The sequence below is a fragment of the Stegostoma tigrinum genome, chromosome 27 (genome assembly GCF_030684315.1).
Source record: "Stegostoma tigrinum isolate sSteTig4 chromosome 27, sSteTig4.hap1, whole genome shotgun sequence".
Lineage (NCBI taxonomy): Eukaryota > Metazoa > Chordata > Chondrichthyes > Orectolobiformes > Stegostomatidae > Stegostoma > Stegostoma tigrinum.
This window is the reverse complement of record NC_081380.1, coordinates 5,170,932-5,196,263: the sequence shown is the minus strand read 5'-3', so window position 1 is coordinate 5,196,263 and position 25,332 is coordinate 5,170,932. Positions and strand designations below refer to the sequence as shown.

The window sequence follows — 25,332 nt, the reverse complement described above, 5'->3', positions numbered from 1 at the left end:
GAGAGAGGTCTTACTGATAGGGTGAGATAAATTAAGGTGACGAGGGAAACTTATGTGAAGAATAATAACCGTAGGGGCCCTTTAGGCAGTAGGTGTTACTCGAATGATTATATTTCTCAGAGACAAACATTTTTCAACACCAAGCCATGCTTTAGGCATCTGCAGCTCTGTATCTTTTCTACAGCATCGATATCAAAACTGTCCATCTACAGAGTCCCAGGAACTGGTGTTTCCAAAAAACCTAAGACATTAATCCCAGTGACTGGTGGAAATGGATCTCCAGAGACTTTGGTTATTTAAAATAACTCATCTTGATGTCCTACAATTGATAGTTAACTATAGTTCTTAAGGCTACTCTGCTACTTGTTCAGCCAACATATTTCATCTCATTCCATGTTCCTGCTACAACCCAAATATATTGTGGACTACTTAATCACCTCAGGGAACATTCTGCGCAAATACTGCTGGATAACCAAAGGCAAAATTGTGCAGTATTTATTCATTATCTTTTATAGAAACATGAAGCAACAAAGGAGGCCATTTAGCCCAGCTCCATGGTTCTGCTGGCAATCTGGCTGGTGCCTGGAGCTCAGCAAGTTCCCAGTGGCTATCTCCCTTCAGTGCAGTCTCTCTGATCTCTAACACTGTTAAAGGGATCCGGTTTAGGTCAGAGGCTAGGAACGGAATGAACCTCGGTTGCAGGCTTTGTAACATAAACCAAGAACACGAGGATTACACTGTGGCAAAGGTGGGCTGGCCAGATGTTTGTTGGAAGGAACTTTCTGAGTGGAGTGTGTGTAATTGAGAAAACATCTCCTGTGTAAAATGCACTGAACTTTCCAGGATCTTCAATTCTCTAGGCTGAGCTTGTACTATCAATCACCCTATATCACTCCGAACGTCTTTCCTGAAAGATCAGGCCACAGTGACACTGAACTCTAACACAAAACACATCACAGCACCGAGCTGCTCAGATTGAGACAGAGCTGTCTCCTGTGTGTCTTCCTGCTGCACTCCCTTGGTCCTCACCCAGTGATAAATCTCTATCCTGGTCGCTGCCTTGGAAACGTGTTTCCTGTGAATTTAACTCCGCAACCTCCTCTTCAAAGCAAGTTATTAAATCAAAGGAAACCGGCAGAAATTACATCTCAGGCAGCACTCCAGAGTTCTGGTGTTTTTCACAATTTTGCATTTCATTAGAAAGCCCAGTTTAATGACAGGGTGGATCAGATTATTTGTTTGCTTACCTTGCTCAGACTTTCACAGAAACCAGCCTCATCTCTTCCACCCTGCAGAGAAAGGAAACACATTTGTGAGATCAAGGAGCAGAAGCAAAAGAGTTGTCTGGGAATGGGACCGTTTTAGAATGGCATCCAATGGCACCTAACTGGATTGGAGTTATACCGTAGTAAATGCAGTGCTGCACTGTTACTCAGAGGCATCCCATCTTATCCTTCACTGGGATCACACAGTGTCCGTACCGCTCACACTTCCAATTGGCTTATCTGAACTGTACTCCCACACATCGGTCTTCCACTGTTAGCAACTCTCTCTCATTGACAACCAAGAAGGATCCAATGAACAAGGAACTCCTGAGGAATAATGTGTGGTCTGGGGTAGGTTTCCAGCTAGTTACGTTTGGGACGGTTCAGCCACAGACAAACCTAAAAATCATCAATCTCTACATATCTGTCATTCCATCTCATTTAGAATTTCACAGCACAGAGACACAGAAGCCAATCATCTCCAACAGATTTCTACTGCCCCCTTGCAAGAACAACTCACTAAGAAGGGTCTAGGTCCGAAATGTCAGCTTTCCTGCTCCTCTGATGCTGCTTGGCCTGCTGTGTTCATCCAGCTCTACACCCTGTTGACTCACTGAGTCCCACAGCCCTGTTCATTTGGCATTTATTTGAATATTCATAAGAACTTAGAATGTTTCTTTTTATTTGGTCATGGGAAGTGGGCATTACTGGCTGGGCCAACATTTGTGACCCAACTCCCACTGGCCTTTAGGTTTCAGCTTGAGCCAATGCAGAACTGTGGGCTAGGACTGGTCACAGTGCTATGATGAAGGGATTTACTGAATTTGGACCCAGTAATTGTGAAGGCACACTGATAATAGTTCTGGGTCAGGATGTCTGCGCACAGGCAGAGGCCAGGAGACAAGAAGGACAGCAGATGCTGGAAGCCAGAGTCCATAGGTGTGAGGCTGGAAAAGCCCAGCAGGTCAGAGACCCTTCGAAGGGTTTTGGACCCAATCATTAACTTTTCTGCTCCTCAGATACCATCTGACCTGCTATGCTTTTCCAGCCTTGCACCTGTGGACACAGACAGAGAATAGAGATAATGGGAACTGCAGATGCTGGAGAATTCCAAGATAATAAAATGTGAGGCTGGATGAACACAGCAGGCCAAGCAGCATCTCAGGAGCACAAAAGCTGACGTTTCGGGCCTAGACCCTTCATCAGACAGAGAATACTCAGCTTATCATTTCCATGTTAGCTCTCTGCACAATCAGCTCAGCTAGTCCCATTTACTTGCCCTTTTTCAGTAGTCCTGCAATCTCTCTCTATCCTGGTGACAACACTTTTGAAGGCCAGGATTGAACCTGCCTCCCCCACACTGTCAGACAGTACATTCCAGACCCTAACCACGCAATGAACCCGCCTCCCCCATACTCTCAAACAGTACATTCCAGATCCTGACCACTCAGGTGAACCTGTCTCAAAGTCTATCATTATCCTCCTCCCAGTTCATAAGCCTCCCAGTTTCCTCCCGCCTGCAAGTTTTGAAATTGAGTCCCATTCACCCAAATCGCAGTCAATAATACAGACCAGAAAGCAGGAATCGTTCTTGGAGCAATGCCTGGGGAAACCCACTGTCTGCATTCCTTCAGTGTGATTGACAATCATTCACCACTCCTCTCTCTTTCCTGTCACTCAGCCAACTTGATATCCAGGCTACCTTTATCCCTTCTTCACCATAGACTTCACCTGCGCAGTTAAGCCCAGTGACACTGTACCAAACACCTTTAGACGTCAATATACATTTCAACAAGCCTCATCGTGTAAAATCATCAAAAAACCAACCACAAAAAGCATCCACAACTGACTTTTAATCCATTTGCCGATTCTCTTCAAAAACCGAAAGAACTGCAGATGCTGTAAATCATGAACAAAACAGAAGTTGCTGGAAAAGCTCAGCAGGTCTGGCAGCATCTGTGAAGAGAAATCAGAGATAATGTTACGGGTCCAGTGACCCTTCATCGGAACGAGGTTCTGAGGAAGGGTCACCCGACCTGAAACATTAACTCTGGTCTTTTTCTTCACAGATGCTGCCAGACCTGCTGACCTTTTCCAGCAACTTCAGATTTTCTGCCAATTCTTATCAATTTGTTGAGAATGGGATAGTTTCTCTCCCCTTAGCCGTACACAAGGATAGGTCAGTGAGACAGGCATATTAGCATCAATTTCCTTCAAACTGTGGACAATGTAACTCTGATAATATCTGGGCCCAACAAAAAAAAAGCTAGTTCAAAGATGTTGCTGTATTTCATGAGAAATAGTTAAAGTTACAGAAGGAGATGAGTCTATTATATCCAACAGCTAGCAACTCCTCAAGGTGATGGGACGAGCACATGCAATACTGGGGGAACTCAGTAGGTATGACAGTCCTCAAACTAATGGAGTGGATTCTGGATGGCAAGATTTAACAGTAACACTTGAAAGGAAAATAACTTAAACAGGAAGAATCTTAAGGGCTAAAATATATCCTTGATCTTCCAAGGCATGGGAGATCCCACAAATATATGGGATAAAACTGGCACTAGAAGCAGGATAAAGGGGCAGTTGCTGCTTGTTATCCCGGGGATGCTAACAAATTGGCACCACTAGCAGATGGCCAATGCTAAGGAAAAGCAAGCCCTAGGTCACCCAAAAGCACAGCAACTTTCGTTGCTGAAGAAAGCAGTTTTAGCAGGCCGTGTCTCCTCTACCTGGTGTTTGAGTCAAACCCATCGAACTGGACCATGTGATCCTTACTGCAGTGATGTTGCTGAGACCTTGTGTGTGACACTGTCTCTGTATTCACCACAGTGTTCACACTGCACAGTATTTTGGGATGGACCGAGGTTATTACAGGAAGGTGTTAAATCTTCCTGAAGCAACAAAATGTCAGTGACGGATTTGCATTGCTAAAACTGTCTCCCCTAACCCTAGAAAGTCCCATTGGAAATGATTAACTCATACCATTGCAGAGATGAAGGAACAATTAAATCCTAAGGTTGTTAGTTATTGTATCATCTTAGTTACACCACAGTTTCAACAATACTGTAATTAAAAGTCAACTTGGGTGTAATTACGTCGTCACCCTTGGAATTTAAATGTTGCTAAGACATTATAACCTACGCCTGGAGCACATTGGCAACAAAATGTGATACTGTCATTATGTGCCATAGCTAGTCTTGACCTGGTTACAGATCATCAGATCATAGATGCCAGGGTCAGCATGGCCTGAAATTACAAGCTAATTGATCTTTGTTTCTCAAGCCAAGCTTTTAAAAGATCTCGTTCTTTTGATGTGAATCAAACAGATCCCAGTGCTTGACGGGATGAATAGAGTCATGGCAGATTTGAGGAGATCAGGAGATGATTGTTTCTTGATCTGTAGGATCAAGTGCAAGAACTTGAGGAAGGAGAGCAGGGGAATCATTTTCACACACAGGCTGTAGATTGCGATAGAGGCAGAGACCATTGTGACAAGCAGGTGAAGGAAAGAGTGAATAAGAATGGAATGAGGGAGGATGATTGTAACTTTTCAGAAAACTGGTTCAGCGCAACGGGTGGGATTATAGATGCTGGCCCACACCCACAAACTGTGAAACAATTAGCACCTTGACGTGACCCCCGTGTTTTAGTTGTATGCTATAGTCAACCTCAATCTGCTTCTTGTACTACAGCGCAAACGTGGTCATCAACTGGGCAATGCCTAACGCGAAGCGTGTTTCGATTTTCAGTTCTGAACAAGAGTCACACTGGACTTGAAATGTTCTCTCTGTCTCGCTCTCTCTCTCAACCGATGCTGTCAGAGCTGCTGAGTTTCTCCAGCATTCCTTTCAGATTTCCAACACCATTTTGTTTTTCTTCTCATTTCATTCATGGCCCACCTGGACGATTAAAGCCAATGGCCGGCACCCACGCTGAGCTGTGACTAAGGCACTGAACCTGCAAACCGACTTAAGTGCCCCATTTATCTCATTTCATCCTAGCATTAAAGGATCGGTGGGGTTGGGGGGGAAATTGAGGGGAGCTTGGCATCTATCAGCGCACTAACAGCCATGACTCATAAGCTTCCAGATCAGAGTTCAGCCGTTCTTTGACAGAAAACACCTTCCCTGAAGAGCCTCAAAGCTGCAGTCTGGCCACATGAAAACAAACACTTCCTCAACAACCATTGTTGCTCCCTTATCTGCGGTAGGCTTCACAATAGGCTTCTTGACTCATTGTGTCAACTCTTCCTGTCAATGCAAAATGCAAATTATGTTTTTTAGGAAACATCGACATTCCAGAGATTTCTGAAGGTCTCGTCTGACTGAAGCATTTGTCACCCAGACCTCAGAAACAATAAAAATGCCATCGTTCTTCGTCAGGAAGTTCACTTAATTTGTTTTGCAAACTCGGGTCTTTTTATCGACTTGCCAGGAATAATTGGAGTGTTTTTGTTGTCAAAAAGAACCTCGCAGGGTTTATGCATTACCTCAGCTGGAAACCAGCCCTAGCTTTGTGGGCTCTTGGTGTCACAAGGTTTAGAGAATATCTGTGCTTTATCCTTTCCAGTTCTCACAGAAAACATGTTCAGACTGTAGAACATAAGGTGTAGGAACAAGAGTAGGCCATTCGGCCCATCAGGTCTAACCCACCATTCAATGAGGTCATGGCTGACCTGGTTCTCGTTGAATCCACTTTCTCTTTCTCTGTAGCCATTGGTTCCCTTAATGATTAAAAATCTGTCATTCTCTCAGCTTTGCGTATACTTAATGGCACCGCTTCAACAGCCTTCTGCAGTAAAGGATTTCACAGATTCATTCTCATCTCTGTCCATTGCCGATTGTCAGAAAACCCATCTGTTTCACTAATGTCCTTTAGGGAAGGGAACTGCTATCCTTACCTGGTCTGGCCTACATGTGACCCCAGGCCCACAGCAATGTGATTGACTCTGAACTGCCCTCTGGGCAATGAGGGATGGGCAATAAATGCTGCCTAACCATCATCCCCTTAATGAATAAAGAAAAATATGCCACCCCTCATTCTGAGATTGTGCCATCTCACTGTGGGCTCTCCCATTAAGGGAAACAACCTCTCCACTTCTACCCTATCAAGGCGCCTAAGAATCTTGTAGGTTTCACTAAGGTCACTCTTCACTCTTCCATATTCCAATGAATATAGACCCAAACTACACAGCCTCCTCTCATAAGATGGTCCCTCCTTAGCCAGGAACAAACTAGTGAACCTTCACTGGATATGAGAGATGCGAATTAGTTAATGCCAATTAGTGGGACCAGTTTGATTTTAGATGCAATCTAACAGCTTTGTGGCCATTCCTGGTACTAGCCCTTAACTTGCTGTTTGTTGAATCCAATTTCCCTCCTTCAGGCACCTAATTTTGAATTTTCTGGATTGCTCATGTCACTCTCACAGTCTGAACCGGGCATTAGCTGTGGCTCGTGGCAGAGTTCCCTCACCACCACCTCCAGATGGTAGGTTGACAGTTCAAACCCAGCTCTGGTGGTTGGGCTCCACATTTTAGCTGGCGCTGTAGTGTAGTACCGAGGGAGTGCCACACTAACCAACGTAACATGTAATTTGAACACACAGACAGCCCAAACATCATGAAGGGGAATTAAAGTTAGACAGTATTTACATGCAACAGGGCAACACGGTGGCTCAGTGGTTAGCAACGCTACCTCACAGCATCAGGGACCAGGGATCAATTCCACCCTCGGGAGACTGTCTGTGTGGAGTTTGCACATTTTCCCCATGTCTGTGTGGGTTTCCTCCGGACGCTCCAGTTTCCTCCCACAGTCCAAAGCTGTGTAGGCTAGGTGGATCGGCAAAGGGGAATGCAGGGATGATGGGGAGAGGGTAGGTCTGGGTGAATTGCTCTTCAGAGGGTCAGTGCAGGCTCGATGGGCCTAATGGCCTCGTTCTACACTACAAGGATTCTGTAATGAAGCCTCTAGTTAAGGCTGAGTTAAGTTGAGGAATCCTTTGTCTGTCTGTGCTTTCTTCTCACGAGCTCTTCTTACCCCATAGAAACGCACTTTTCCCAGAGAGGGTCCATTTGACTACAAAAGCTGCCCTTCTTCACTGTCGTCTCCAGCAGCTGGAGATCCTGGCACCACTGCTCAGTCTCCCCTCAACAGCACATTCCTTTACTATCGCCCTTTACGGCTGGACGTTTTGGCAGGGTCCTTGTGTAATGTTAAGGCTGAGGCAGATAAATGCTTGACCAGTCAGAGAATCGGGGATTTTGGGAAAAGGTCAGGAAAGTGGATGTGAGGAGTGCTGGGTCAGTCATGATCCTATTCGGCTCGAGGGGCCAAATGCCTTCTCCTGTTCCAGTTTCTATAGTTTTCACTGCTTCGGCTCCCTTGCTCAGCTGTCATTACCTGCTGCTGAGGCCCTGTCACACTTTTATTAAACCGAGACTGTAATAAATGATTATGCAGTGAAATTAAAAAAATTGCATGGGGATATCCTGGGCAATATTGCTGTCTCGATCAAAAACGACTTGATAGGTGTGACTGTACCATGTGACCTGGTGCTGCAGCCTGTAGACTAGAAGGTCATCTTTCCACCACCAGTGTGTCTCAGTAGAACTGGCCGTGGCTAAATGGCCCTCACGTGGTCAACAGTTGGGGTTGATTAACTGAATTGGTCTCACACTCACACAACCGGGCAACAACCTCACAGGAGTGAGCATCTGCACCGCCAGCTGCGTAGCAGACCGGCTGTGGTACATAATTTGAGGATTATTGACTGCCTGTAGCTCACTGCCCAAATAAGAAGAGCTGATAACCTAGTGATATCATCGCTGGACTGTTAATCCAGCAGGTCAGGTAACGTTCCGGGAACCTGGGTTCGAATCCCGCCGATGGTCAGATTTGAATTCAATAAAAATATGGAATTAAGAGTCAAATGATAACCTCAAAACAATTGTTGGGGAAAAGCCCATCTGGCTCACCAATGTCCTTTAGGGAAGGAAACTGCCATCCTTACCTGGTCTGGCCTACGTGTGGCTCCAGACCCACAGCAATGCGGTTGACTGTTAACGGCCCCCTAGGGGCAATTAGGGATGGGCAATAAATGTGATGCAGACACCCCATGAATGATTTTTTAAAAAGACCATCACTTCAAACATAACCCATTTAATTGCTTTAAAATAACATTGCACTGAGGAAGGGTCACCAGACCCGGAACGTTAACTCTGATTTATAAACTCACAGATGCTGCCAGACCTGCTGAGCTTTTCCAGCAACTTCTGTTTTTGACGGGATGCAGTACAGAGCGGGTTTGTCAATTATGCTGTCGGACCCAGCAACAAACAGCCTCAGTGCAAGGTTGTCAATTACAGCAAGTGTTTGCAACATATGTTCTTTGGAGGAAAAGCACTCCCAAGCAGACACCATGCTGATCAAAGGATCTCAGCTTTGGTTCCTGGGTGGTACAGAGGAGGTGACAATTAGTTTCTGTGTTACAATCACATGCAGCCTCCAGTCACTACCAGTTTTTGCCTCCAAACCCAGGTCAGCTCCGTCCTATTGGTGCTAGCACAGCGGCTGGACCTGCAGGATTACAAAGTGTGCTGTCTGATGCAGTCACCTATTCACAGATGCTGTCTCATTTATAATTCTGCAACCCATCACAGTCTGAGGTGGGAACTGACCACCTCCCCCGGCCTCCTAACCCAGAGGCGCATACGTTACCGCCACATTGCTTGATAGCGGAGGTACGGCAGCTGTCTGTGACTCTCAGACCAAAGGGATCTTGTGAGGATGGAGTGAGGCTGGCATTTCCAATGAAAGAAGCTGCACAGCACTTCATTACTGATAGCGAAAATGGCTCTGTATTGAAGAGCCAATACAGTGCCCTCGCTTAACTCCTTCTATCACATCCAGAACGCATCGTAAAGATACCTCCACACATGCACTGTCAGATACATACACATACGCATGCACACACACGCACATTCTCACACACACACACACACACACACACACACACACACACACACACACACACACACACACACACACACACACACAGCCACAGGCAAACATCCAATATTTTTGCTCCTTTGTTGCTGACAGCGCTGTCACCAAAGATACACAGAAAATACTGAACAAGAGACAAGCTCCATCACCTTTCCTGTGTCTACCTAATATACTAACGGCCCTGAATACAACTCCAATGGAGCCTTGTTTTAAATCAATCTGAACGCCACCTGATAAATCTCCACGGTCCTCACAGCCTGAGGTGGGACTTGAACTCCAGCCTCCTAGCTCAGGATCAAGGACACTACCACAGCACCACAAGACCCCAACAACCGCATGACAGGCTACAGCCAGTCCCTTGGTGTCCATCTGGACTCTGTCTGCAACTCAATTTGTAGCTAATCCCAACAAAATGCAGCTGTTTGTAAGGACAGGGAATGTTTGTATGTTGGGTCTTTATAATTACACCCCTGTACGGGATCATGGTCATATTGTTGGTAAGTCAGACATTGGTAAATCCCCCGTGAGTAGAATAACTCGCCCCAATCCATCAGTGCACAGTAACCACACAACAATGGAGGGCCCTGCTCAGAATGGAGGGCTTGGCAAAACAGTTCCAATGCCACACCCTGTTTCATTTTGACTGCGTTGGTGTCTCTCAGGCCTGCCCATCAACAGGTTGTGAGTTCAAGTCCCATTCAGAGAATTGAACATGAAATCGCGTTCTCAAATGTCTGGAATAGGAATTAAACAGGCAACCTTTTTGACTGAAAGACAAGAGGGAATGGGCGTGTGTGTGACCAACCGAGGGAATGCTGAACTGCTCTAAGTGCCACCCTTCGGATGTACCATTTGCCTTCTCTGCTGGGTGTTAAAAATCCCGCTGCATCTCAAACCAGGAACAAGGAGAATTATCCTCAGTGTCTTGGCCAATATTGATGCCTCAGCCGACATCAGCGAAATGCACTGCTGTTTGAGGAAGCTTGCTGTGCACAAATGGGCTTCCACCGTCGGTACCAAAGAAATAACATTGACTTAGCTGCAGCTCACACACCGCTGCTCATTCTAATTTCCAATGCCTTCACATCAGGGGAATACAGGCAGCTGACTCAATCATACTTGCCACACACTACTGCCCAATGTTGGATTGACCTTCAGATTGTAACTATGCAACAGGACTATACAACTTCAGCTTCCACTATGATGCCCACTGAAGTCAAATAGCCTCACCATCCAGTCTCATATCTGAGCAGCAACTGTTTGTGTGAGGAAGCAGACACAGGGGCCAGATGGCAGTGCCACATGACACTGCAATGCTGGAATGGGAAACAGCATCATTGACACCAAGCTGCACAGGGTTCAAATCAGGTGAATACAGAACTCGCTGAGGGCAACGATTCATTTCTCTATCAGGTTGCAGGTTGAGAGTCAATAGCTTCATACTCACTGTTGGTGTGCTCTGTTACGGTCCTGCACAATGAAATGGGCTGTAGCCAAGAAGAAGGTCCCTCCCAGGACAATGATAAATGGGCACAGCATCAGAGCATAGCCCAGGCTGAGGAATTCCCACAGATCCAAGTCGGGCTTACTGTGTCTGATCACATCCGAGATCTGAGCAAGACAAGGGAGAGCAAACACCGATCAAAATCGAGGACAGCCGCTGAGGCAAATCACTTCTTTAAAAGGGTGAGTTGGGCAAGGTTGTTGAAGGGAGATGGGGTAACTCATGGAAACAGTGGAATTTCAAATGACTGTAATAATGGAACACAGGCTGGGATGGTGTAAAAGTGCAGGCTGCCTCTCACTGCGGGACACAGGAACTTCTGGTGGGATTTAATAAGAATGTAAGAAATAGGAGGATTTGGCCATTTGGTCCCTCTAAATGCCCCTGCCTTACTATAACATTAGAGTGTTCTGCTCCAGGTCTCAACTTCCCTTTTGCACCAGTCCTCATAACCCTCAACTCAACCCTACATACCTCCTCATTAAAATTTTCAGTAATTTAGCCTCCCCCACTCTCCGGGTTAAAGAGTTCCAGAAATTCACCAAGCTCTGGAAGAAGAAATTCCTTCTCATCTCAGTTTTAAATGATTGCCTTCTTACTATATAACTACAGCCCGTGTTCAAGATTCTCCCAAGTAGTGGGGACATCTCAATATCTCCCCCATCAAGCTCCCTCCGTCCGCAACCGAACTCCATCTCAGGCTTCTCGTGCATTCCCAATTTCTTTCACCCACTGTTGGTAACAGAGCCAGAGCTGCCTTGGGCCCTACGCTCCAGGATTTCCTCACTAAATTTCTCCCCCATTCCCTACATCATTAAGACTCCCTTAAAATATTCCTATTTAGGTCTTTGACAAAATTTCTCATCATTTAATCTAATATCACCACCACACATGGCTCACTATCATGTAAAGGGTGCTATATAAATGAAGAGTGGTGTTGGTTGGAGGACTCAGATAATCCACACCCTCACTATGTAGATTCCAAGGTGACTCTATACATCAAGCTAGGGGAGGATAAAGACTTACAGACCAGTGTTGGAAACATCTGTAGGTCACTGCCTGTTGACATCTGGCCATCCTCCCAGTTTACCACGGAGTCCAGAAAGTCATTTTAATCAAAGACAGCAGACATTTCAGTTTTTGCAATAGGGTCACAGTGGAATAGGAAGATTTTTATTTGCTGCAGGCAGTCTCTGGAGCAATTACAACAACCAGATTAACTTTGATCGAATCATTTATTCAAATGGATAGTGGTGATGTGTGGAAGGGTCCAACAATTAATGGAGCCACAAGGTTGAAATATTGCTGATCTTTCCTTCCCTCACAAAATCATTCCACATGAAATGGCAGAATGGCTAGAGCACAGAAGGTGGCCGTTTGGCCCACTGGGTCTGTGCTAGCTCCCTCTTCGAGGGGAACTCACCCAGTCCCACTCCCTCACTTTCCCCACAGCCCTACAACCGTTTTTCTCCTCGGGTACTAATTCTCAAAATCTGGGATTGAATCTGCCTCCGGTGCACTCTCAAGCAGACCATTCGTTGGGCAATAAACATGTTTCCTCTATTGATTCTTTTGTCATTCCTCTTAAGTGTCTTTGCCGATGGGAATAGTTTCTCTCTCTCTAGTCAGACCAGACACCTCGGTCAAATTAATTAAACACAACTGGACAAATTCTTGCTGCTCATCTTTTATTAACCCACTGCTGCCCAACGGACCGTTCATTTCATGTCCCAGTTGATTAATTTCTAAACGTTTTCCCAAGGTTAAACTAGCTGGATTGTACTTGCTGGATATATCCTTAAAGGTCAGTTTATGCATCAAGCTCAAGGAGCTAAAGGTGTTCGGTCCCTACAAATTTCAATACTGCTTCTAAATCGCCTGTTCCCTGTAATTGTGGCTTGAAATTTCTTCCTCCACACTCTCCCACTAATCTCCCAAAGTTAAGGTAGCCATCAACTGGCCTGGTCCCAAGCTTCCACCAGTACGTACCTGAACCAACCACGAGATGGTCGATGACAGCTCACCTCAGCTTGTCTTTATCCATGGGCAGATGCCCAGTCAACACAACAGCGTTTGGGAACTCAAGAAGAGACTCAGCCCCACCCCCAGGCCCTCTAGTCTATTGTGCGGCAAGACAGCACACAGTCATTCATTAATCAATCAGAAATAAATGTGAAATCCAAGCTGTACTTACAACCCCAATTAAATAAGGGCTGCCCGCGTCTCCAAGCAAGTGAGAGGTGAAACTCTGCAAGGCCACTGCTGTCGAGCGACGAGTTGGAATAACCACATACTGGAAACACAACAGAGAGAGAGTTAACCAATTGAAGCATCACTGTAATTGTCAAGTCAATGAAGGATTTCATTACTCCGCAAACTAAAATATGGTTTCAATTTGGATCCCAAGAAAGGACTTTAAGCCTCAGAGACCAGGTTTCTCAGTCTCCAGAGAAAAGACACACTGCGTCCTGGTGTAATAGCCCCCATTATTCCTGCTTCCAAACACAGGCACTGTGGAAGGAATCATGCTGCACTATGAGGGTTCCCTCAAGTCATGACAACTTACGTAGTACCTTTGCTGTAGCTTCAAGGAACATAACAGACACCAAACTTGGCACAAGGCTAAAGGAAGGGCTTACAACAGCAGGTGATCCAAGGCTTGCTCAAGGCTATTTCCTGAAGAAGGAAAGCGAGGTGGAGAAGTTTAGGAACAGAATTCCAGAGCTTACCACCGGAGATGGCTAAAAGCAGCGTGGAGCATGTGAAGACAGAGATACGGAAGGAGCCCGAATTCAAGGAGCAGTGACGTCTCCCCGGAACTGTTGGAGGGTTTAAAAAGAGGGAAGGACAGGAATTTGGAAGATCTTTAACACAAGGATTTTGAAATCAAGCCACTGATAGGCACATAAACGCCGCACCTCTCACACTGTTCTGCGGCGTTATTGGAGAAATTTGCTCATTTTCTCTCCCCTTATGCTTTCTTTTTTACCAAGCATAAGATGCCAGCTGAGGGCACTGACAGGCTGGCAGCTAGTATCACTGTATTACCAGCCGTTAGGAGATCCACAGCATCACCCAAGATGGCTCATTTTGTAAAATTGCTATCTCAGAGCTATAAAGTGATGATTTGTGTTTCTAGGCCTGTAACCAGTTCCCTGTGCTTTACAATGTCTGTGCCATGCTTCAGCTGTCGTTTCCAGCTCTTCCTATAAGTTTTACTTTCTCGTGTCTTGTTTCACCAAACAAGCTCAGTGAGCATCAATAGTAACCATGTTCACGCAATTAAACGCAGAACAATTGAGCACTACATCTTGGCCTTCAACTCTTGCGAGGAATCACTGTGCCCAAGCTTACCAATCAATTGTCACGGCACAGTGCGTGGGACTAACACAACACGGGGTCTCCACATCCTTTAACTATGACAGGGGAGTGCTGTTAATCTTTGCCTGGGTAAGGATGAGGGAAGTAGCTCTCACTTGCTCTTTAAGGTCATACTTTCAGAGCAAAATGTTTGTACCCCCACTATCCGGAGGTGGTGGAAACAGGACTCTCTGTTGCGTGCCTGGGTGTCTTATGAGGTCAATTCAGAGGCTGGTTTAGGGTCAGTCACATTACTGTGGGGTCAGGGGTCACAAATAGATCAGACAGGTAAAGGTGGATGATCTCTTTCCCTGAAGGAGGTCACTGAACAGATTGGGTTTTTCAAATCCAACAACTCGTGGTCCAATACAGATGCCAGTTCTTTGTTCCCAGAGTGTGGCTTCCCTTGCTCCTGAATGAGACGAGCAGACATAGAGTCAGTGCTACAGCACGGAAGGTGGCTGTTGTACCCATTATGTCTGTGCTGGCCCTATTAGGGAGCCAGTTCATGGGCTGCACTGTCCCACCACCGCCTCGCTCTACTACAATATTCCCCCGGCTCAGAATATTTAGAAAATTCCGGCTGTAGCGAGAGCAAGTACCGAGGCTTTTCCTAATGACCACTCCCTTTCTTCTCCTATGAAATTCACTTCCCGTGGACAAAAAGGAATTATACTTTACAACTCTGTATCAAACACTTACCATTAGGATGTCTGCTGTAATGGCCCAGTTCAAAAACAGGAGGGTTTCTCCGATGAATATACACATCTGTCCGAGGGGAGAAAGGTGAATGTTATAACCGTAGATGTCAACAAACTGAGATCACATTGCATGAAGATAAGTGAGGCCCAGGGCTACGTTAACAGCTGAGTGGCTCCAAACCCACTGAAACTGGCCAGCGGGTTTGTGCAGACTGGGAAATGGGGAGAGATTGGCAGGGCCTGGTCTAGCTAAAACGAGACCACCGTTTCCCATTAACCCAACAGCTAAGGTCCAATCTCATCAGGAATGAGAAGACAGTGTGAATAAGAAGTGAGGGGATGGGAGTAGGCTGTAGGGAATCAGCATCTGCACAACTAATACATCCTCACCTCCAACAAAGACACAATATTCATTAATTAAAAGGTAACAGTAAAACATTGGTAGGAAGCTCCCTCTTTAAGTGAGTGTTAACCCCAAGCAAATGAATGTTGTCGTCCTGGACTAAAGAGATAAAGTTTATTTACTTCACATCCCTGCAAATGTGGGAATTGGCTATTTACATGGTGGGCCAGGATGGCTAGAGACCACTTGTTGTTATAAGGAACAAGTGTTGGCTGCAGATTACGAATGGGGATGGAAGGGAACTGAATCTTTGATAACCTTTAAAAAGTAGGTGAAAGCTTACTTGAAAACTTTTAAGCCATAAGAAAACGGGAAGCGACAGAGGCAATGAAATTAAATAGCCCTCTTTCAAAAGGACCAGTGTAGGTATTACAGAATACACGACCGTAAGTAAAGAGAGCAGGAGAAGGCCACTCAGCCCCTAGAGGCTCTCGTGCCATTCAGTAACATCACGGTTAATGTCGGTGGCCTAAATCTCACTTTCCTGCCTGTTGCCCCCAACCCCCTCAGAACTTTTGAACCTTGCCAATAAAAAGCTTCTCTAACTCAACCTTGATCATATGCAATGACCTTACCCTTCCACAGCTTGCTAGGAAGATTGAAAAAGTTCTCCTTATCTCCATCTTAATTGGGAGTCCTGTTGCTTTGGCTTGAGATTCCCTCACCAGGGAAAGATTGGCCAAATGGTCGCAATTCTGCGGTTGGAGAAAGGGGAAGCCAAAGTGATTCTCAAAAGGCGATTTTCATCGACAGTTCCAGTAGTAAATAAGAACTGAAAGAACTGCGGATGCTGCAAATAGGTACAAAATCGAAGTTGCTGGAAAAGCTCAGCAGGTCTGGCAGCATCCGTGGAGGAAAAAACAGAGTTAACGTTTCGGGTCCAGTGACCCATCCTCAGAACTGCAATAGTAAATACATTTACTGTATTCCCTCAGCAGATAGAAGAGAACGAAGGAGAGCAAATGTAGGCAGGGTGTGGAATATGGCTGTCAATTCTCATGCAGCAGAGGATATTGACTGTCAATTATCAGAGGTGTTTACCTCTGCAAAGAACCTCTTACAGTTCCTTGCTTCTCTCTCCAGTAAATGCTTCTCCTGCATTCAGATAAAGGCACTAAGGCAGCAGAGAGCTGAGGCGAGCTGGTGAGGATCAGAACACACAGTTTTAATTTCTAAGTCTGAACCCAGGCCAGACAAGCAAGATGAAGATCTCTGTGACAGATTGTTCAGAGGCCACGAGTGGAAGTAGTAGGCCGGTTCCCCTACAGAGAAAAGGGAGCAAACTTGAATTGGCACCTTATCAAACATAATCAAGCTCAAAGGCAGCAGATTTGGCTGGAAGAAATCTCGCTTCAACATCTTGCGGCATTGTAAATGAATGACTCCGAAAGGAAGGTGCTCCAGCTCAGACCTGGCAGCACACTGCAAGTGCCCCAACTCTTGTCCATTTGGAATACTCCACAGTCTATTGATGTGAACAGGCCTCATAAATCTCAGGGTGGCTCGTTCGATCTCAAAAAGGGCTTGCTGAGAAAGTGACATGATCCTTTTCTTCCTCTCTCTCTCAGGAATCCAGAACAGAAAATGCAGGGAATGCCGAGCAGCTCAAGTCGAAGGAACAGACAAGTCTAGACGAACCAGGGTGGATGGTTAGAGCTCAAAGGAACATAATAGGATATAAAAGCAGTCTAGATCTTGCATTTATCTAGGACTTTTTCTGATCTCTCCAAAGTGTTTAAGGTCATTACGTCCTCCTTGTCATTCCCACATGAACACAGCAGCTAATGAATGCACAGCAAGCCCCCAGATATGTGAAGGATAAATACTGATTGGCGGGGAGTTGCCCCTGTCTTTCAAAATTGTGCTGTCAGATCTTTCTATTAGACACCTGGTGATTGGGTGGGTGGAGAAGGGTTGCAGAGCGAGAGAGCGGACAGGAACACAGTTTTGAGTGTCCTCTGAAAGACAGCACCTCTGACAAAGTGGAATTCCCTCAGTGCTGCACTGCGGCCAGTCAGCCGCGATCTCTCTCTGCCCAGCTCTCCAAAGAACGCACGGCCCATCGGGAGCTTCAGTGCCGAGACAGAGCAGCCTGCCAAAGGGGCATCTCGCCTCCAACCACGGACGATCAAAATATTGGTGCTGGCGGGGTGGCGAGTATCTGAGAAATGTTTGTTTTGTGCCAGAGCCTGGACAGGTTGGAAAGCTCCTCTCTGTCAGAAACTGTCTCTAGTACAAGGACACACAAGTAGCACGTGAAAAGCGGGTGTCTGCTTTGCCTGGGGTGACCCCCATCCAGCTGTCTTGTCTCAGGATGAAGCTTCTGTTTGCTTGTACACAGTGCTCACCCACTTTCCAATGAGTCCTGACACCGTTTTATGTATCTTTCTCCAGCAGGTAGAAGCAAGAGGTTATTTATAGCACAGTCTGATCACTGACTTATCTTGAGATGTCTTTTATAGACAATGACAATGAGTTTGTTCACAGGAGATTGAATTACAGCGCCTGGACTTCTGGTAGAAGGGATGAAAATCTTTAGGCTGATGTTCTCAGGCTGGAGGTAGACTTTCAGGGCTTTTTTTCTAAATTATATTTTACTGAAGGAACTGTTGACGTGAAAACTTCGGGGAATAGATACACTCAACTGTGTAAGCAATTCAGATGTTGGACCAAGATTTTGTCAGAGTGTAGCACGTTTTTATGTTTCTCGTCATTCATTCGTGGGATTTGGGCGTCGCTGGCTGGGCCAGTATTTTATTATTCATCCCTAATTGCCCCTGGAGAGGATGCCTTCTTCAGTCACTGCAGGCCTTGAAGTGTAGGCACACCCACGACCAGGTAGTGGTTTCCATTTAATTCTTTGATTAAATGCGTCCCATCTGGTGTCATACTGAAGAGGAAATATGACAAGTGAAGCGAGCGAACAGAGAGGTGGCAAGACGGTGCTATCTGGAAAAATGGCCAGACACAGCAAGACCATTGGGTCCCTACACAATGTGACTTGAAACCGGATGAAAGAATTCTGTTTGCCAGATTATTAAAACATATGATCAAGTCGAGTCCTCCTTCGCAACAATGGTAATAATCATACATTCAAACAGAGCAGGCCAGAAGAAGAGCATTCTGGCTTCAGTGGAAATGGATCAAGACCAGCATCGACCGAATCTTAAAATGGACTGAGACTCCCGCTTTCAGAGGAAGATTGGGCTTGCAAATCCGCTGTGCCTCAACCCTCAACTTTGTTTCTGATCAAAATGACCCACGGTGCACAACAGTGAGCTTAGAAAGCTATCTGGGTGAGGGAAAGATGATGCTGAGCGTTGGTTTAGAAAAGTCTGAGGCCGTTAACATCAAGACGAATGAGGGAACATTAAATCTACGACTCAGGACATTTTCAGTGAGCAATTGCGAGGAAAGGCTATGTAGCTTTGGAGGAATAAGAGAAATTTGAATACACAATGACTGCAGCAGTTTAAATAAAAAGAAGTAAACAAGGGTGGCCCTGTGTCAAGTGCCGGCAAATGGGATTCTAACAGTTGCATGTCTTTGATGGACTTTATCTGTGCTGTGGACCTCTATGACTCCAATCTGTCTTAGAAAGTGGTCGCGACTGTTTTTCTACTCATGAGCTATGGCTCAGTTGGGAGCACTGTCACTAGTGAATCAGAAGGTATTGTCCAAGTCTCATTCTGACTCTTTCTCCAATACTAAAGGAGTGCTGCACTGTCAGAGATGTCACCTTTCAATCTGTCTCCTCATGTGTACCATTTTGAGGATGGGTGGGGTGGGGTGGTATCCCGGCTAATTTCTATCCCTCAGCCAAACATACAAACAGCTGTTGTGCTCATTATTGTGCAATCTTGCTGTGGGCTATTTGGCCATGAGTGAGCTTTTGGGGCCTTGATATCGCAAAAAGGAGCTACATAAATGCAAGTTCCATCTCTTGCTTTCTCCCTTATATTCTGGCGAGGTGGGCATCGCTGGGAAGGCCAGAATTAACTGTCCATCCAGAGGTAGGAGCTCTCCTATCCTGTAATCTGGTCGTTCGGTACATCATAAAAGTATCCCAAAGCCACGAGGTCAAACCACATTTCTAGCCACCGTGTGCAGCCACCCCAACAAAAGAGAATGAAGTTCAGGCAGAGACTGCTTGGTGAGTAACAGTCATTCTGAGTGAGCTCGTGGAATGGTTAAGTGTGAGGTTGTTTGTTTTGGCCGGTCAAGTAAATGGGCAAATTCTTATTTAAATGGAAAGCAGATTCAGAGTGCATCAGTGTAGAGACATCTATGTGCAGAAAATGGGTATGTGGTGCAGCATATAGTAAGAATGGCAAATGGAATCCTGGCGTTTATTGCAAAAGGTCTGGATTATAAAAGAAGAGTTGCTACAATTATAAGAGGTGGTGTGACCACACCTGGAACACCGTGTCCAGTTCATGTCTTCTTACTCGAGGAAGGATGTGGTGACATCGGAGGTAGTTCAGAGGCAGTTCATTAGACTGATTCCAGGGGTGAAAGGGCTGTCATACAAGAAGTGGTTGAATAGCATGGGTTTGTACTCACTGGAGTTCAGAAGAATGAAGCAGCATCTGATTCAGGCATACAAGATGCTAAAGGGGATTGCCTACCCCTGCTCCTAATTCCTAACAGCATGAAGCATTTGTCTGGCACACTGTTGTCCCAAGTGAGAGGGGAAATAGACAGCCGTCACACTCACGTAGGCTCCCACGATGTTGAACCGGGCAAAGACAAAGATGAGGCTGATGAATATGGACGAGCTCAGCATTCCAAACGCACAGACCAGCGGGTCAGCTCGGGAGCTTTTTGTCCGGTACCACCTGGTCGCTGCGACCCCCACGATCAGTCCGAGGAAGCCCGTCACACAAGTGATCGCTCCAAATATCAAGCTGCAAAGCGATCACAATGTGGTTAACCCACACCCCGCATCAATAACCAGCTCCCACAGGGTCGCCCGCCTACTCCCCCCACCATCCCACCACCACCTCTCTATTGAAATAACTCGGCTCGTTTCTTGCCTGCCTTCCTAATATCCTTCCAAGCTCTAATCCATGAGGCATGGTCAGCCATAGGCTCCTAGGTCTCTGGGAGCGGGTTGTCTGCTTTCAGCGTTGGCTGTCACCTCACACTGTTCCCACTTGTACCAGCCGGTACACATAAACCAAGGCATGGGAAGGTGATGGCCTAGTGCTGTTATCACCACATTATTAATGCACAAACTCAGCTAATGCTTGGGGGCCCTGTGTTCGAAACCCCAAATGGAACACAGTGGAATTTGAATTGAATTAGGAATCTGGGACGAACGATGACCTTGAAGCCATTGCAAAGCGCTGGGGAAAATCCAGTCTCATAGACTAACGGCCTTGAGGGAAGGGAATTTGCCGTCCTTCCCTGGCCTGGACTACAGGCCCAAAGTAATGTGGTTGATTCTTAACTGTCCTCTGGGCAATTAGGGATTGGGGAATAAATGCTGGCCGGGCCAGAAATACCCAGATCCCGCGACTGAATGCATTTTAAGAAAAAGCCAAGAGAAGCAAGAACCCTTTCTTGATAATAGGAACTGTAGATGCTGGAGAATCTGAGATAACAAGGTGTGGAGCTGGATGAACACAGCAGGCCAAGCAGCATCAGAGGAGCAAGAAGCCTGACGTTTCAGGTCTGCACCCTTCTTCAGAAATGGTCCAGAAAGGGTCTCGACCCGAAACGTCAGCCTTCCTGCTCCTCTGATGCTGCTTGCTCTGCTGTGTTCATCCAGCTCTACACCTTGTTAGCTCACCCTTTCCTGATAATTCAGTTTTGTGACTATTTGGAAAGTCTCGGATCTCACATGGAGAATGACTATCAGAGAGCACCAGGAACAAGGACAGATGTCACTCAGCATGGGCTATGGTCCTCACTCTAGCACAGAGAGACCCCCCCCCCAACCCTGATCCTGGTTGTGATGGTGCTCCCTCCCCATCCCAGACAGCACCCAGGCTCCAGTTGGTGTGGTTGGAGAATTGGGAGGGGTACGTCAGAGAGCCACAGCTGGTGATGGAGTCGCTGCCCCTGCCTGCCTGGGAACGCCCTGGTGAAGTGACGGTGCTGCGATCATGGGGAGCCTTACCTGTCTCTGCCGCTGCATGGCTCCGCAGTGCACGGCTCAATGTTCTTCTGAACAACCTCTGCCCGGAACAGGTACAGTGGGATCCACACGCCCAGTACACCAGTGGCAAAGGACACAGAGGCTGAGGCCAGAGTGGAGAACACAAAGCTCGGGCTGCAGGGGGCAGATCGGGAAAAAAACGTTAGACATTCAATCAGGGGCTGCGGGCCCCAATCTCGCGTTTCCTGTTGGCAGCGTTCAAAACCGGCTCGGTGGGGACGGGGGGTGAACCTGCCAGCGTATAGCGCCTGCATCAGCGTCCCAGCATGCTTCACAATCAATGAAGTGCGCTGACTACTGTGAGGCATGGCAAACAAGAGTCAGCTTATGCAAAGCAAGATCCCATAAACAGGTAGGAGTTGAAGGCTTGGGGGGAGTGGGTGCAGGGTTAGACATCAGTCAGGATATCTCGGAGAAGTCCCACGACATTCCTCGAGATATTACAGAGAGAGATTTATTTCAAACCGAGGGAGCAAACTGCATTGCAACTTTATGTCTCAATTAAAAGGGACCACCTCTGACATTGCAGCACTCCCTCAGCACTGACCCGCCGACAGTGCCCACTCCCTCAGCACTGACCCGCCGACAGTGCCCACTCCCTCAGCACTGACCCGCCGACAGTGCCCACTCCCTCAGCACTGACCCTCTGACATTGCAGCACTCCCTCAGCACTGACCCTCCAACAGTGCCCACTCCCTCTGCACTGACCCTCCGACAGTGCCCACTCCCTCAGCACTGACCCTCCGACAGTGCCCACTCCCTCAGCACTGACCCTCTGACATTGCAGCACTCCCTCAGCACTGACCCTCCGACAGTGCCCACTCCCTCAGCACTGACCCTCCGACAGTGCCCACTCCCTCAGCACTGACCCTCCGACATTGCAGCACTCCCTCAGCACTGACCCTCCGACAGTGCCCACTCTCTCAGCACTGATCCTCCGACAGTGCCCACTCCCTCAGCACTGACCCTCCGACAGTGCGGCACTCCCTCAGCACTGACCCTCCGACAATGCAGCACTCCCTCAGTACTGACCCTCCGACAGTGCCCGCTCCCCCAGCACTGACCCTCCGACAGTGCCCACTCCCTCAGCACTGACCCTCCGACAGTGCCCACTCACTCAGCACTGACCCTCCGACAATGCAGCACTCCCTCAGTAGTGACCCTCTGACAGTGCGGCATTCCCTCAGCACTGACCCTCCGACAGTGCCCACTCCCTCAGAATTGACCCTCCGACAGTGCCCACTCCCTCAGCACTGACCCTCCGACAGTGCCCACTCTCTCAGCACTGACCCTCCGACAGTGCCCACTCCCTCAGCACTGACCCTCCGACAGTGCCCACTCCCTCAGCACTGACCATCTGACAGTGCCCACTCCGTCAGCACTGACCCTCCGACAGTGCAGCACTCCCTCAGCACTGATTCTCCGACAGTGCAGCACTCCCTCAGCACTGACGCTCCGACAGTGCCCACTTCCTCAGCACTGACCCTCCGACAGTGCCCACTCCCTCAGCACTGACCCTCCGACAGTGCCCACTCCCACAGCGATGACCCTCCGACAGTGCCCACTCCCTCAGCACTGACTCTCCGACAGTGCAGCACTCCCTCAGCACTGACCCTCTGACAGTGCCCACTCCCTCAGCACTGACCCTCCGACAGTGCAGCACTCCCTCAGCACTGACCCTCTGACAGTGCCCACTCCCTCAGCACTGACTCTCCGACAGTGCCCACTCCCTCAGCACTGACCATCCGACAGTGCCCACTCCCTCAGCGATGACCCTCCGACAGTGCCCACTCCCTCAGCACTGACTCTCCGACAGTGCCCACTCCCTCAGCACTGACCATCCGACAGTGCCCACTCCCTCAGCGATGACCCTCCGACAGTGCGGCGCTCCCTCCATTCTGCCTCCCCATCTCCCCTGGCATTCCCTTACTGAGCTTATCACTGAGCAGCCACCCCTTCGCATTTGCGCACCATCATGTTACTCTTACATTTTCACCACGGCCTTCATATCTTTGGTCCAGGAGGTACTGGCTCGAAGTTGCACCAGCTGCTGCTCTGCAGCCCCTCTCTTTGGCTCGGGGACCAGTAGGATGATGAGGGTTCCTGCGGCGAAGCCCATGGCTGGGGTCACCTGTTTGGGGGCAGAGGAAGGTTTCATTTGAAACGAGAGGCATGGAGTAAGCAGACGGGCCCCAAAATCACATTGTGCTCATCATGTCACTGATAGCCATGTTCCCAGGGCACCCGGTGAAATTTATATTAATTGAAGTCAAAGCAGCAATACAAAACTAGTCCTGGCCATGAAAATCAGCATCGATTAATCTTTTAGTTCATTGAAGATCTTTTCAGTAGGAAGTCTACCATTCCTACATTGTCTGGTCCTCAGTGGTTAGCACTGCAGCCTCACAGCACCAGGGACTTCGGTTCAATTCCATTCTCGGGCGACTGTCTGTGTGGAGTTTGCATGCTCTCCCACTGTCTGCATGGGTTTCCTCCGGGTGCTCCGGTTTCCTCCCACAGTCCAAAGATGTGCAGGTTAGGTGGACTGGCCATGGGAAATTTGCCCCACAGTGTTCAGGGATTAGGTGGGTTCGCAGCTGGACAAATCACCATGCAAGGTCACAGGGGGTGGGCCTGGGCGGGATGCTCTTCAGAGGGTTGGTGTGGATTTGATGGGCCGAATAGCCTCTCTCTGCACTGGGTTGAGATTCTATGATACATGTGACTCCGGGCCCACAGCAAAGTGGCTGACTCTTCATTGCCCTCTGGAACGGCCCTAATAAGCCGCTCAGTTCATGAGTGCTAAATGGCAATGATATCCCTTCTGTGAAAGAATAAAAAAAAGAAGCAAAAGGCAAGAGGACTGTGTAAACAAGACATTGCATCCTTATACACATTACTACCCCCAGGCTCTGAGACTATGTCCAAGTATTTATGCTATCATGATCTGTGAGAGGAGACTGTAGAACTGGGAAACAGCAGACTGCAGCGTCTGTAGTGACATGCAGCCTGTCTCTAGGTAACAAAGTGTGGAGCTGGATGAACACAGCAGGTCAAGCAGCATCAGAGGAGTACAAAAGCTGACGTTTCGGGCCTGGACCCCCAAAGCCTTTGGAGCACTATGGGCTTTCGATCAAAACAATTCTTTTATGCTTCAAAAAAACCAACATTAAGTTGGCTGTCACAAGCATTGCACGCACTCTCGGAGGTTTGGTAGTTTCCATGTGGTCGATTGTTTTCTCCAGTTATTGGAAGAGGTGTACGGGTCATTCTTACTGAGCCTAAAATTTATATAAACAAGGGACAGGAAGAGGCCATTCGGCCCCTCGTGCCTGCTCTGCCATTCAATAGGACCACAGCTGATCTGACTGCGAGCTCAAAACCACATTTCTGCATTCCCTGATAACTTTTCACCCCTTTGCTTGACAAAATCCACCTACAACCACCTTAAAAATATTAAAGACTCTGCCTCAGCGACCTTGGAAATACATTCCAAGGACTTACGATCCGCAGAGAAAAGCATTTCTCCTCTTGTCTGCTCTAAGTGGGTGATCCCTTCGTTTGAAACCCTGGCGAGCTGTAGTTCACGACGCTCCCACCAGGGGTAATATCATCTCAGCATCCAACCTGTTGAGAACACGTTGCATGTTTCAGCCAAGTGGTGAAAGCCAGGCAGTGGAAAGGACCAGCAACTGACAGTGTCTCTCTATCCTTAGAATATCCTAAAGTGTATCACAGCCAATTAAATACCATTACTGGGTATCAGTTGGTTCTGTATTGATTCCATTGACAAGTCTCCTAAGTACACAAACCAGAGCAACATCAAAGAGCTGCTTGTAAGTGCAGGGATACATTCGTATTAAAATTATACACCCCCGTACAGGATCGTGTTTGCAAATTGGAGAACCCCTGTATTTTGTTGTAGCT

The 25,332-nt window shown here is 47.4% G+C and overlaps 1 protein-coding gene across 1 annotated transcript in view; it reads right to left on the bottom strand.

The window, feature by feature from the left end:
• The window catches only part of LOC125464694 (sphingosine-1-phosphate transporter SPNS2-like), a 96,002-nt gene that overhangs the window by 4,066 nt on the left and 66,604 nt on the right, over nucleotides 1-25,332 (bottom strand). Inside the window, exons 6-12 of the mRNA XM_048557396.2 lie at nucleotides 23,394-23,536; nucleotides 21,367-21,519; nucleotides 19,960-20,149; nucleotides 14,841-14,906; nucleotides 12,973-13,071; nucleotides 10,722-10,885; nucleotides 1,248-1,289 (exon numbers count right to left, since the gene is read on the bottom strand). Of these exons, the coding sequence (XP_048413353.2) occupies nucleotides 1,253-1,289; nucleotides 10,722-10,885; nucleotides 12,973-13,071; nucleotides 14,841-14,906; nucleotides 19,960-20,149; nucleotides 21,367-21,519; nucleotides 23,394-23,536 (852 nt within the window). The 3' untranslated portion in view covers nucleotides 1,248-1,252. The remainder of the gene's footprint in view (nucleotides 1-1,247; nucleotides 1,290-10,721; nucleotides 10,886-12,972; nucleotides 13,072-14,840; nucleotides 14,907-19,959; nucleotides 20,150-21,366; nucleotides 21,520-23,393; nucleotides 23,537-25,332) is intronic.